The sequence below is a fragment of the Camelina sativa genome, chromosome 12 (genome assembly GCF_000633955.1).
Source record: "Camelina sativa cultivar DH55 chromosome 12, Cs, whole genome shotgun sequence".
Taxonomy (NCBI): domain Eukaryota; kingdom Viridiplantae; phylum Streptophyta; class Magnoliopsida; order Brassicales; family Brassicaceae; genus Camelina; species Camelina sativa.
In genome coordinates this window covers 14,795,482-14,809,310 of record NC_025696.1, presented here as the reverse complement: position 1 = coordinate 14,809,310, position 13,829 = coordinate 14,795,482, and the positions used below count along the sequence as shown (strand labels likewise).

Below are 13,829 nucleotides of genomic sequence, written 5' to 3'. Positions count from 1 at the left end.
GTTGAAGTCGTCTAATTAAACCAATATATAGATCAGGGCATTTCATCTTCACCTTCAGGGCAACCAATAATGCTGAAGTAGTCTAATTAAACATTAATACAAACTTAAATATATAGATGTAGGAGTATCCCCTTCTCCATGTATGTCTATTTAAAAAAATAAATAATATATATATATATATATCTCCTATTTAATATTACAGAAGTATACAACTTTTTTTGGTATACTATATAATAGTTATAGGTTATAAAGTTAGATTAATTATTTGATTCATTAGTTGGTTAGAAAATATGTTATATGGGTTGTAGCCATTAGTTATATCTGAATTTAGGATATTCTTAAAAAATATATTCCAAAGAATAAAATCAAATCTCCAAAAATAGTTAACTAACATATATAGGCAAAAAATCTCATAAATTAATCACTCTTCTGCGGATTAAGAGTGATTTCCGATTCCCTATTTAATATTTTGGAAGTACACATCTTTTTTTTTATAGACTATATAATAGTTATAGGTTATAAAGTTATAGTTATTATTTGATTCATTAGTTGGTTACAAAATAGGTTATATGAATTGTCTTTGTTAGTCATACACGAGATTTAGGGGTTAAAATAAATATTATAAATATTTACACTTATTAAAAAAATATCACAGACATGGTTGTATACTTATATGGCGGGACGAATTTGGCTTAATATTAATATAAATTTTAAATTATCATTAACTGTTACAACATGATTGAATCATAAGTTCATTATTGTGTTATCACTATCATAATAGAATATTAAACATATTTAATTAAGTTGATTAAATTACGGTTAAGTAAAAATAATTTATTCTGTAATATACTGCCGGTTAAGTCCTAAAATTAACGATAAAATACATTTATATAAGGGCAATTGTCATAAATACCATAATTTAGTTTTTTTCCCAAAAATACCACTAAAATATATTTTTTTCCAAAAATACCACATAATTGAACTAAAGTTCTAATACTAAAAACTAATTTCTAAATTGTAAATACTAAACCCTACCCCTAAAAACTATATCCTAAAACTAAATGTGTCAACCCAAACCTAAAAAGAAAAAAAATTCTACATCTTTAAAAATCAATTTTTGTGTTTATGGTAATTTTGGGAAAAAAAATTTTGTGGTATTTTTGGAAAAAAAAACTACAATGTGGTATTGTTGGAAAAAAACCTTTTTAGTGGTATTTAAAGGAATTTCTCTTTATACAATTTCAAACACTACATAAAACAAATAAATTAATAAATAAATATAACTTGAAATTTTTTGAAAATAATTTAAAAAACTCGTCCGCAGTATACCCCACAGGTTAAAATCTATTCCCTCCGTTCTAATTTAGCTGTCGTTTAAGGTTTTTGCACACAAATTAAGGAAACTATTCAATTTTATGTTTTGCCCTTCATTAATATATTTTATAATTTTTTCATTGGTTGAAACTTTAAAACAGCAGGGATAAGATTGGAATATTCATCAAACATCTGCATTGAAAATCTAAAACGACAACTAATATGAAACAAAAATTAAATCCTAGAACGACAACTAAATTAGAACGGAGGGAGTAATATGTAATTTATTAATGCTATTATAATATATTTTAACATCAGTTTGTATCGATGTAAATTTTGTTAGTGATACCTTCACGTAACCTTTTTCGCTAGTTGGTAACAAAACAGAGGTAACAATTATTAAGTTTCCGGCTCTTCTAGATTTTGTAAATGTTGTTTTATTTTTGGAACATTCAAGTAATTTAGATATGGATTTTGATTAAATAATTATTTTTTTTTTGTTCAAAAAAAAGAATAATTAAAATTTGGGGACTCATTTCACTATTGATATTTGATAAAGCCTAAACATTTGGGGCCTGGTAACTTTTTCCATCGAAATCCCGATCTAAACCGGATTGCAATGTAAAACTAAACCAAAAATACATAGATTTTAGCTATGAAAGTGTCATAATCATATTCGTCTCTATTATACTATAGCGAAAAACATTGCGCATGTAGGTAGTAGTAAGCTCTTAGCCACAAACATGCCAAAAAATTCCTTGTGTTTAATAGTCACGGTTTGCCACAGAACAAAGTTTGTAGCAACTCGAGGTTGTTGTATATGATCAGAGGTTTATTTTGCATTGTTTTAGTTTGAGATTGATCGTGCAATTTGAAGACCATGGGATGATCACATTAGGAAGTTGAATAGTTATATATGCAAGTTAAATATACTATTTGGAAGACAAGGGACTAAATATGAACTACAAAGTTTTGCTGAGAGCTTATTATTATGTGATCCACATTATCAAATGGATCCGGTTATAAATTACTACAAGCTTCATAATTAGAATTTAAGACTTTAGAGTAGGACTCGAGAGCTTCAAAGGATTAGAGAAGAGTTTTTGAAAGCCTGCCATCGAACTGGAGAGTGAGCTCTCCGGTATTCTTGTCAATGGTTCTTTTCACTATAGCTACGCGATCACGGGGAGGCTTGTGACCATGGTGAACCTTATGAGCCAGACCCTTATTTGGGTGGTACCTGTACCTTATGTAGAAAACTGCATTTCTGGCCTTGAGTCTCTCACTTGGCGTTTCCACGTTTTCCTCAGTTTCTACCGCTACCTTCATAATCACCAATTTCGACAGATTAAGCTGCAACAAGAGTTCAAAACAAACACCATTACCAACAGAGAGAGAGTGCCACTGGGTGGAGTGTCATTGAAAACGGAAGAATGGAAATTTAAAAAAATCGTACGTACATGTTTAAGTTTCATATTGGCGTTGAAGAATGCAAGTTCCATGTATAGACGAACCCAATCATATTTTCGTACCTCTGATTTCTTCATCTGTAAAAAACGCAAACACATCACTACTACTAGACAGTCATAGGCAAAGGAAAATGCAAAAGCAAAAGTGAAACTGCCAATCGTACCACGTAGTATCGTTTTTTATCATTGAAAACATTCTCCGACGGCCACTCATCAGGCAATCTAAGTTGGTAGCAATCATCAACGGACCTCTTTTCCTTGGAGTTATCTACACAAATAAGTTACACTCTACAATAAGCAGGGAGAAGGCATAATGAAAACTTACGGGATTACAAGGGGTCTAATTGGTACGTATGATAGGAGGAGCTAGCTAGTAATAGTATCACCCAAAACAATGCAAGATATTCCACCTGCCCTATGATGTAATAATCTGTCAACGACAACACTTTTACCTCGTGATCCGCACTTAAGTCGAGCAATAGGACAAGTCAGTTGCTTGATGTCAAAGCCTTCTTCAAGAACCCTCGTTTGAAAAGTTACAAGGGAACCGCCTGAAGCTGGATCTTTAGCAACCAGAGTGATATAGTAACCGGAATATACAACGCTATATCGTCTATTGAACTTCTCTATGGAACTTAGTTGCAGTTAGTCCCCTGACAGTAAGTCATCAACAAGAACTGGATAAGGGAATTATCACTCGAATGCAAGAAGAAGAACAAAAAAAACAAGAGGAGACTAGTTTTTTCCACCTGTAGCATATTGTACTTATGGATACCCAACCTAGCATTAAGGACGATTTTGGTAGGGTAATCATCATTATCTTCAAACTTGCGCGAATCCAGCAAACATGATGATAGGTTTTGTGTCCATCAAATGTTCGACATCGAACCCCTGACATTAAAACAAAGAACAGAGTTTTGTCACACGCAAAAAACACACACACACACAGATAACCAAGAGTAGGGTTAGGGTAATTAAGGGTTATGATTGAAAAGATGAAGATGAAGATGAAGAATTACATCAGATTGACGGAAGCGAGTCCAAAACATCAGGCGCTCCTTGATGTAATCATCCATTTAGCAATGCCACGAAAGTTGTCAACTTTGCACTTATGAATTCTGATACAAGCCGCTGATGCTTTCGGTTTTAGTTTAGTCGATTAGGTTTTCCACCCGCCATTAAATGCATTTTTGGGCCTCCACAGCTCATATTTTTATTTATAAATTATGGCTGCAAATGGATGCATAAAATTGAAAAAATGGGTTGAACAAAATTGGGTTGAATAATATTTATCAACTTATTTATCTCCAAAATAGTGGTTGAACAAGTTGAAGATTTTTGCTGTAGTATTAGAGTGCAAATGGTTGCAAGGTTGAAAAAAGCTATTCAACCAATTTTCACCATTTGCATTATAAAGGTTGAAGAGGTTGGAAAAACCTATTCAGCCCGTTCAACTCAAAAAGTTGAAAAAATAAACTAATCCTACAACAAAAATCTTCAACTTGTTCAACCACTATTTTGGAGATGAATGAGTTGAATATTATTCAACCCAATTTTGTTCAACCTATTTTTTCAAATTTGTGCAACCCAATTTTGTTCAACCACTATTTTGGAGATGAACGGGCTGAATAGTTTTTTCCAACCTCTTCAACCTTTACAATGCAAATGGTGAAAATTGGTTGAATAATTTTTTTTAACCTGTTCAATCTCTTCAACCTTGCAACCATTTGCACCCATATATCCAGGTAATGTAGCTACTAATAAGTTGGTTTTGTCTAAAATAACATAAAAGAAAATATTGTTAGATAAAAGAATCTCGAAAGTGACCTTAGTGAAGTGGCAGGAGGTAAGTCCATTTGTAGAAAGCACCATCACACCCGGGATCGAGTCCCGGCTCCTACAAATGTAGGAATTTGGCTAATGGGCCGGCCAGTTGTGGCCCAATGGTTGACAAAAAAAAAGAATCTCGAAAATAGGCGAGTTTGGGCTTAATATATTATGTACAGAACTTTTTGGGCTCAGTCCGATCTAGCTATAAGATTTTTAGGACTTAGCCCGACCGGAATTGTGTCGTCCCAAAAACCCTTAAACAAATATAATTGAACTTTTTTGTTAACATTTTTATTTGATTACAATATTTAATTAATGATTTATTGTAAATGCCCTTTGGACTATGCAATGTTCCTGCCACCTTCCAGCGTTGCATGATGTCCATCTTTTCAGACTTAATCGAGGATATCATGGAGGTTTTTATGGATGATTTTTCGGTTTATGGCTCATCTTTCTCTTCGTGTTTGTCTAACTTATGCAAGGTTCTTCAATGTTGTGTGCACAAACACCTTGTTCTGAATTGGGAGAAATACCATTTCATGGTCACCGATGGGATTGTCTTGGGTCATCGAATTTCTGAGAAGGGGATAGAAGTTGACAAGGCCAAGATTAAGGTGATGTCCAGTCTACAACCGCCTAAAACAGTGAAAGATATACGCAGTTTCCTTGGTCATGCTGGAATTTATCGACGGTTCATAAGGGATTTCTCTAAAATTGCTAGACCACTCATCCAGCAGTTATGCAAGGACATCTCCTTTGAGTTTACTGCAGACTGATTGGAGGCTTTCCTCACAATCAAGCAGGCTCTGATAACAGCTCTAATAGTTCAGCCACCCGATTGGAACCTTCCATTCGAAGTTATGTGCGATGAAAGCGATTTTGCTATTGGAGCAGTTTTGGGACAACGCAAGGATGGTAAATAACATGTCGTTTACAACACTAGCAGGACACTCGATGGGGCACAGACCAAGTATGCCACGACAGAAAAAGAACTTCTTGCCATCGTTTTTGCGTTTGAAAAATTCAGGTCCTATCTGGTAGGCTCCAAAGTCATTGTACACATCGATCACGCTGCACTACGTTACTTGCTAACAAAAAAGGATGTTAAACTGAGACTGTTACGGTGGATCCTGCTTTTGCAAGAGTTCGATCTTGAGATAAGGGACAAGAAAGGGGTAGAGAACGGTGTGGCAGACCACCTTTCTAGGCTGAGAATCGATGAAGAGATCCCCATAGATGACCGATTACTTGAGGAGAATGTGTATGTGATCTCAGCTTTCATGGACTGCTATAAGGAGAAGGCCGATGCCAAGGTTCTTCAACAAATAAGTAATGATTCCCCATGGTATGCTGATATTGCAAACTACTTTTGTGCTACAGAAGAACCTCCGAATTTCACTGATATGCTAAGAAGAAGTTCTTACGAGATGTGCGACGCTACTTCTGGGATGAACCTTATCTTTACAAGCATTGTGCTGACGGTCTCTACAGAAGATGTGTTCTAGAATCAGAAGTTCAAGGCATCCTTTTTCACTGTCACGGTTCCAATTATGCAGGACATTTCGCTACATTCAAAACCGCGACAAAAGTGCTCCAAGCCGGCCTCTGGTGGCCCACTCTATTCCGAGATGCACATGATTTTGTCTCCCGATGCGACTCTTGCCAGCGACGAGGGAACATAAGTAAGCGAAACGAGATGCCACAAAACTTTAACTTGGAAATCGAGGTGTTTGACTGTTAGGGAATCGACTTCATGGGGCCTTTTCCACCCTCTTGTGGCAATCTCTACATACTTGTGGTAGTGGATTACGTTTCTAAATGGGTTGAGGCTTTAGCAAGTCCTACCAATGATTCAAAAGTGGTCCTCAAGATGTTCAAGCACATAATTTTCCCACGGTTTGGTGTTCCTAGAGTAGTTATAAGCGATGGGGGAACTCATTTTATCAACAAACTCTTTGAGAACCTTTTGAGAAAGCATGGCATCACACACAAGGTTGCTACCCCTTATCATCCACAAACTAGCAGGCGGGTCGAGATTTCAAATCGGGAGATCAAAAGCATTCTGGAAAAGATGGTCAACTCAACCAGGAAGGACTGGTCTTTGAAGCTCGATGATGCATTATGGTCGTATCGTACCGCTTATAAAACGCCCATTGGAACCATCCCTTTCAAGCTGGTTTATGGGAAGTCATGTCACTTACCTGTTGAGTTCGAATACAATTCCCTATGGGCTACTAAGCAAATGAACTTCAACGTCAAGACGGCATCAGAGGGACGCCTTATTCAGCTGAATGAGCTTGATGAAATTCGCATGGATGCTTATGAGAATGCTAAAATATACAAGGAGCGGACCAAAGCCTTACACGACAAAAAGATTATTCCCAGGAACTTTGCTCCTAATGATTTGATTCTACTATTCAACTCAAGGCTAAAAAAGTTTCCTGGGAAATTGCGTTCTCGTTGGTCCGGCCCTTTTCGAATCAAGGAGATTATGCCTTATGGTGCCGTTGTGCTTTGGGACCAAGAAGGAAAAGACTTTACTGTTAATGGTCAATGCCTAAAGTCGTACCTTGCGGATCATGATCCGATAGAAGCCTCCCTCCCCTGGAGGAGCCCCAAGCTGCTTAGGCAGCAAGAACAGTCAGGCTCGCGACTCTAAACAGCGCTAATGGGGGGCAACCCACAGAGTTTGCATTTGCTTACCCTTCTCTTTGGTATGGTTTTTCTTTAGGAAATTTGTTATTTTTGCTTACTTTACAGAAATACTCGAGAATCATGTTTGGTAGTGAGCTCTATTTTCAGGAACAGGTTCGAAACGCAAAAGATGCGAATCCCTTTCAAAGGAATGTTCCGCAGTCGCCAGGATCAGCCAGTCCAATTTTGGATCAGCCGATCTCCGTTCCAGGTAAGTAAATCGAGAGAAAAAGAGGAAGGAAGAAAATAAATTGGTATCCCGGTTTTTGGAACTAAATTGAACCGGGTAAAATCCGGTTTCATGTCCAATTTCCCAATACTAAACCTAATTTCTTTTTCCTTCTTCCTTCCTTCTCTCTCGCCGCCCCCGACTCCGATTTGCTCCCCCTCTTGATTTCTCATTTGTTTTGATTGAATTTTGGGTTTCTACCACTCGGATGCTTACCCTTCTCTTTGGTTGGGTTTTTCTTTAGGAAATTTGTTATTTTTGCTTACTTTATAGAAACACTCGAGAATCACGTTTGGTAGTGAGCTCTATTTTTAGGAACAGGTTCGAAACGCAGAAGATGTGAATCCCTTTCAAAGGAATGTTCCGCAGTCGCCAGGATCAGCCAGTCCAATTTTGGATCGGCCGATCTCCGTTCCAGGTAAGTAAATCGAGAGAAAAAGAGGAAGGAAGAAAAGAAATTGGTATCCCGGTTTTTGGACTTAAATTGAACCAGGTAAAACCTGGTTTCGTGTCCAATTTCCCAATACTAAACCTAATTTCTTTTTCCTTCTTCCTTCCTTCTCTCTCGCTGCCCCGACTCCGATTTGCTCCCCCTCTTGATTTCTCATTTGTTTTGATTGAATTTTGGGTTTCTACCACTCGGATTTTCATCGTTTATCCAACCCATTTGTTGTATCGATCATTCGAACAAGGTAAATCTTTCCTCTCTCGATTTTTGTTCGATTTTCGGTGGTTTCCAGGTTCAAACTTGAATTCCTTGCAATTCTCTCTTCTTCTTTCCAATTGATGAGCGAATTAGTGGGATTAACTGTCCGAAAGAAATTTTGGAACTAGATTTAGGCTGCTCTGGCTTGAATTTAGCATAGGCTTTTACCATATGTTGATTAGTTAGGGAATTTTCAATTACATTCCTTTTCTTACATATTGAATTTTTCCTCACTTGTAGAGAATGCCTAAACGACGCCGCGGTGGTAAGGAGTCTGCCACTCCTTCTGACGAGCCACCAACAAGGGCTTGGAGTGATGAGGATGCTAAGTGGTTGAAGCTACTCGCTCATTATAAGATGGAGCCAACTTTTTTTGTTGATCGAGAGCTTTTTGAGAAGATGGCCATGCTAGCAGACTTTAATGAGTTGGTACGGAACATGGGGTTCGGTACTTTTGCTGAGAAAGCATGGGACTTGCATGAGCAGCTCGGACGAGAGTTTCTCGCCACTATAGGCGGTTCTGACGCGGTGGCTGAGCATTGTTCGATCAGTTTATTCTTGCTGAAGAAGCACTACGTCAAATCCATGTTCGACCTCTGTGACATCTTTGGTTTCCCTCAAAACAAGTTATGCAAGATGGAGAAGCTCGACAGCAGGACCGACATTTGGAAACTGATTGGAGCTAGGAATTATGTTTCTCGTGGAGCAAGGCACTCTCGCATCCGCAACCCAGTCCTTCGAATCACTACTAAGTTCTTGAGCAACATCATCTATGCTAGAGCTGAGACTAGCACATTGCAGCTACCTGAGTTGTGGATGTTCTTCCATAGTCTTCGCCGGTTCCTCCATGCTCCGAGTTTCCCGATTTACCAACAAACTCATGATGTTAACTTTGGATTCCTACTTTCTAAGGAGTTTGCGCAGGTGCGGAGGAACATGACTCATGCTAAGAACAAGAGGATCCTGATCGGCAGCTTGGTGACTCCTATCATCGAGTATTGTGGCATCGTTTTGCCACAACACACTTTGGTTACAAAGAGAAAGTTGCTTGACCTCAAATATATGTTCACCAGTGAGATTCTGGTGCGTCACAACTTCGTCTACCGCTTTCAGGACAAGGATGGTCACCTTCGCTACATGCTGATCCCTAGGCCTTTCTGCACCTCACTTCGCAAAACACAGAACATCGATTTTGAGCCTTCTGCTGACGCTCTTATCAACATCGACGAAGTCCTTTGGGCAGGGGAACGCGAACATGTTTCCACCAGATCCCGGAGCAGCACTCTTCTGCAGTTGCTTCTATGTCTTCACAACCCTCTCATTCCCTTCCATCTTTCCCTCCTTTCGATGTAACCCAGTTTGTTGCTGACGCACCTAAGGAGGCGCCTCACTCTGAGTTTGAGAGATGGGTTTACGACACCCAGAGGAAGAACAACCTGCTCCTTACGCGACTGGCTTCTTGGTTTCAGACCCTCACACCTTCTTTTTTTGCTCCACCACAGACAGATCCAGCTCCCGCAGGCAGTGAGGATGACGCAGCTACTGAGAACATCCACGCTACTCATTCCACGACGGCCTCTCCTTCTAGCCATTCGGATGCCTCGACATGATGGCCACCTTTGAACTTTTTCTCGGGTTGTTTCTGGTTTCTTTTTGAACTTTTTCTTGTGCTTTGTTTTATTTGCTTGTTCGGGACGCCTTTCTCTTGTTTTGCTTTCACACCGGGACGGTGTGAAGTAAGTCAGGGGAGGGATGTTCCCAAGTTACTTGAGTCGTTTTATCGAGTCTTCATAATAAAAAAAAAACTTGGAAATTTTGAGCTTTTCTCGGAATTTCTGCTTTAATCTAACACTCTTATGATGACTTTTGTACCTCTGATTTGTAATGAAGCTTGGAATAAACATGAGCAGGCTCAACACGTCCCAAAAGACACTCGCCAAGGAGATCAATAAGTTGAACCAGAAGTTTTCTCTAGCTTTGACAAGACTTAACCGGATTTAACTTCTTACCTTGGGGCTTGGTATACATCGGACAAGACTCCTCCCTTCAAGCCTTACAAGACATACATCTCCTCGCAAAGTATGCTTCCCCTCTCTCTTGCCTTCATTACTCAATAAAAAAAAAGTAAAGAAGAAAGGAAAAAAAGAGAAGAGGATATAGGTAATAAAGAAGTGAACCGAGGGTTGTGCGTAAACCTGTGCATCCTTTGGAACTCATGGAAACCTGTCCGCAAGAAAAGAGCAAAGGATTGATAAAAAAAAAGATACCCTAGAAAATTAGGCAGAAATCAATCCTTTGGAAGTGAGAAAAAAGAGAGGAAAGGGAGCATATGAAGGAGGTCTTGGGCGATAAGAGGTTGAAGGAGTCAATAAGTTCAATGATCGATACTCCCATGGTAAGACCGCACCTTTTTACTAATCTGATGTAGAGAGACAACGATGGGAAGACTGAAGGTTCTCTAAGGCTGTGGAGTTCAGAGTAGGGAGTGTTGATCCTAATCATGGGCAGAGTACAAAAAGTAGTTCTTAATTTGATGTGATGAAGAGTGTAAAGAAGAGGTTCCCAAGAATATGTGAGTTTCCACTTTCAAACCTTTTTTCTGTTCCAGAGTTTTTTTCTGTTCTTGCTTGAGGACAAGCAAAGATTTAAGTCCGGGGGAATTGATGTGTCTGCATTTTATAGAGTTTTAACAATAGTTTTTGTACTTGTTTTGAGTCTTTTGTTAAGTTCAAGTGTGCTTTCAGAGTCTTTTTAGTCTTGTGTGAGTCTTTACAGGTTCTAGGTGACTTTGGAAGGAATTTGAGCGCTTTGGGGATGAAAATATGCATCTGGAGTTAAATTGGTTAAAGACTGATCGGGCTAGCAAGCAGATGGAGTGAGAGCAGAAAAACGTTCCAGATTGACTGATCCTCGCTCGAGATCGACCAGTCCCGTCTCCGAAGCAACTTTTTCTTTTATGTTTTAAACCGACTTTTAGGGTTTTACTTTTACTATTTAAGCACGAGGCTCGACCTCTAAAAAGACAAGTTTTGTTCTACGCAGCTTTTGAGTACTTGTAAGCTTTGGAAGAAGATCTCTTATCCTTTCTAACACTTTGGAGAAGAATTCTGATTTGTGGTTGCTGTTGTTCGATGTCTGAGTAGTCTCTCTGTTGTGTTTCGGGTTTCAAAAAGGGGTTTTATGATTCTCTAAACTTAGGTCGTTAGATTTGAGATTGATCTATTGTGTTCTTCATCTATTTTTGTTCTTAATGCTTAACTAGATTAGCTACCTAGTTTATGATTATAGGTCTAATTGATCATCTAGGCATCAAAAGTGTTGTTGAATTGCTTGAAAGGAACATAGGTGAGAAAGGTGATTTTTAGCCAACGAAAGTTGAAGTTAAGGCACCTTGTGAACAAAATCAAACTTGAACTTATTGCTTGCTAGGATTGGTAGATTCAAACGACGGTTTAGAGTTTAATCAATTCCTTGCATAGATAACTAATGCTGCGACAGTAGGTTAGTTTTACATTCGAGATTTGAGTTCAAGAACGGTATCTAATGCTTTCCTAATCTATCATCTAATTTCGCAGTTGTATCCCCTAACTGATTCCCTACGCCCAATATATTTCCTTGAATTCAAAACTCTTATTTATTTTTTATTTTTAATCGATTTTGAAACACAATCTTTCTCATTGCCTTAGCTATATTTGATCTAAACAATTTCATAGTGCAATCGCTTGGTCTCTGTGGATTCGATCCTGAAGTGTTACAACGATACCACTAGATCGTGGTGAAGTACACATTAGGTTTTAATTGACCTTTGATCAAATCATCAAAACACATTACATAATATATGTAGAATCAAGCGAACTGACCTGAACTAATGTCTCCGTATCAATCTCAGGAAGGGAAGGAAGAGGACAAGAACCCAATCTCCTTTTCTTTGTCACTTTCTCTGATTTTGGTTTGTGGAGAGCTCTTGGTGTTAGTAGACATGGAAGTTAGTAAGTAGGAAAGAAGGAGATGTTATATCGTTGCCTCGTCCTATAGCTAAAATCATCTTTGTGAGTGATACTTTCATGTACCCCTTCTTCCCTTTTTTTTTACCATGGCTTGACTTAACAATAGCCACCAGTTTACCTTTAATTCATTTAATTGCGGTGATGAGCACACAATGTAGTCCTTCATATGTAGATTTCTCACTTGTAGGCCCTTCATAATCGTCATGTACGTCAGTCAAATAGAAAGTGACTAACTGGCTTTTATAAAAACAAAATAAGAGAAATGGATGAAACAACTTACTGAGCCAATATCAGTGAATTCAGGATGAAAATAGTGCAAATATGCCGCGACTGATTGATGCAGTAGCATCTCATATAAATCTTCTAATTTGTTCGATTGACGAATTTCCACATCTTCTGGTATCTTGTACATATTTGAAGGGTTTTCTTCAGGAGCATCTATGATGCAACGGAAAGCTTACAAACACTTGGATCTAGTCTCCAAGTAGCAGTTATAATTACGAAATACCTTCTAAATTTTACAATACTTTTATAAACTTTTCAGATTTAATGGAAGATATTTAGAAAATGAAAAGATAGATTTTTGAAAAGGATCACAATTAAGGGGAATTTTTCAAAAATCCTCTATAAATTATCATTTTCATAAACATTCTGGTCGAAAACTATATTTCAAGTCCAATAATAATAATTTACTTGTTAATATACTTAAGAAAATTAATTTTCATTTACAAATATATATAAAATTAACATGCACACATCGTTGGATAACATATACGTTAGAATTTGACCTTAACTTTGGTGATCAAATGCCTTGCAATGTATCTGACCTTAACATTTTCATTTACAAATTAATCACCAAAGTAAAATTCTCGCATGGAAAAGTGTGATTGCATGTACCAGCGTCTCCATTGATGTAGTTTTCTTAAATATCTTAACAAGTAAATTCTCACATGATAAGTATTTGATCACCAAAGTAAAATTCTCACATGACCTTAACATTTTCATTTACAAATTAATTTTTATTGACAAATGTAGTAAAATTTTGATGTTGATATATATTTCAAGTCCAATAATAAGTATTTTTAGTGATCAAATGCGTTGCATATATCTCTAACATGTTGACTTTGGTGCAATGGATTTGAATCATTTGATGTTGATGTGTCAAACTAGTGGTCAAACATGAGCATAATTCTTTTGTATTGACAACATGCTTTGTAATTGATCATCTTATAATAATTTTAGTTTGAAATTGGTTACTATTATTAATTTCCATAAACGCATTTTGGAATGACCAAGTGGATTATGCAAAAGAACATGTAGAATTTTTACAATTAGTGGACCCTAGCGTTTTATACGACTTAAAAATTGTACTAGATATGCTCACTTAGGCCTGAATGTTTTATAGATTTTGAAAGAGCTTTTGGTTTTTGTTTTTCAAAAACTCGTTTTTATACCAATCAAGATTTTATAATTTTTGGTTTTTCTAAAATTTAGTGAAACTATATCGTTGTAGTCTCCCATTAACGATTATAGATTTTTAGTTGTCCTATAATTTAGGAAAATCTAGTTTTTGATTCTTT

The 13,829-nt window shown here is 37.3% G+C and overlaps 2 protein-coding genes across 2 annotated transcripts; one reads left to right on the top strand and one right to left on the bottom strand.

Moving 5' to 3' along the window:
• On the bottom strand, nucleotides 2,404–3,859 carry LOC109127950 (UPF0725 protein At4g17990-like). Its single transcript, XM_019233569.1, has 6 exons — nucleotides 3,803–3,859; nucleotides 3,612–3,674; nucleotides 3,236–3,404; nucleotides 2,948–3,051; nucleotides 2,775–2,861; nucleotides 2,404–2,667 (listed from the first exon to the last, which is right to left on the bottom strand). The coding sequence occupies exons 1-6, from the start codon at nucleotides 3,857–3,859 to the stop codon at nucleotides 2,404–2,406; spliced, it is 744 nt and encodes a 247-aa protein (XP_019089114.1).
• LOC104733529 lies at nucleotides 5,024–6,118 on the top strand. The gene is made up of 3 exons (XM_010453102.1): nucleotides 5,024–5,227; nucleotides 5,417–5,528; nucleotides 5,655–6,118. The coding sequence occupies exons 1-3, from the start codon at nucleotides 5,024–5,026 to the stop codon at nucleotides 6,116–6,118; spliced, it is 780 nt and encodes a 259-aa protein (XP_010451404.1).

What these genes read in the sequence shown, in the direction of transcription:
- LOC104733529 (XM_010453102.1), top strand. Translation starts at nt 5,024, where the DNA reads ATGGAGGTTTTTATGGATGATTTTTCGGTTTATGGCTCATCTTTCTCT. An exon ending in TTGACAAGGCCAAGATTAAG is followed by an intron (nt 5,228 to 5,416) that starts GTGATGTCCAGT and finishes ACAATCAAGCAG; the next exon opens with GCTCTGATAACAGCTCTAAT. An exon ending in TTTGGGACAACGCAAGGATG is followed by an intron (nt 5,529 to 5,654) that starts GTAAATAACATG and finishes CCTATCTGGTAG; the next exon opens with GCTCCAAAGTCATTGTACAC.
- LOC109127950 (XM_019233569.1), bottom strand. Translation starts at nt 3,859, where the DNA reads ATGGATGATTACATCAAGGAGCGCCTGATGTTTTGGACTCGCTTCCGT. An exon ending in CTCGCTTCCGTCAATCTGAT is followed by an intron (nt 3,675 to 3,802) that starts GTAATTCTTCAT and finishes TTTTAATGTCAG; the next exon opens with GGGTTCGATGTCGAACATTT. An exon ending in ACTTAAGTGCGGATCACGAG is followed by an intron (nt 3,052 to 3,235) that starts GTAAAAGTGTTG and finishes TTATTTGTGTAG; the next exon opens with ATAACTCCAAGGAAAAGAGG.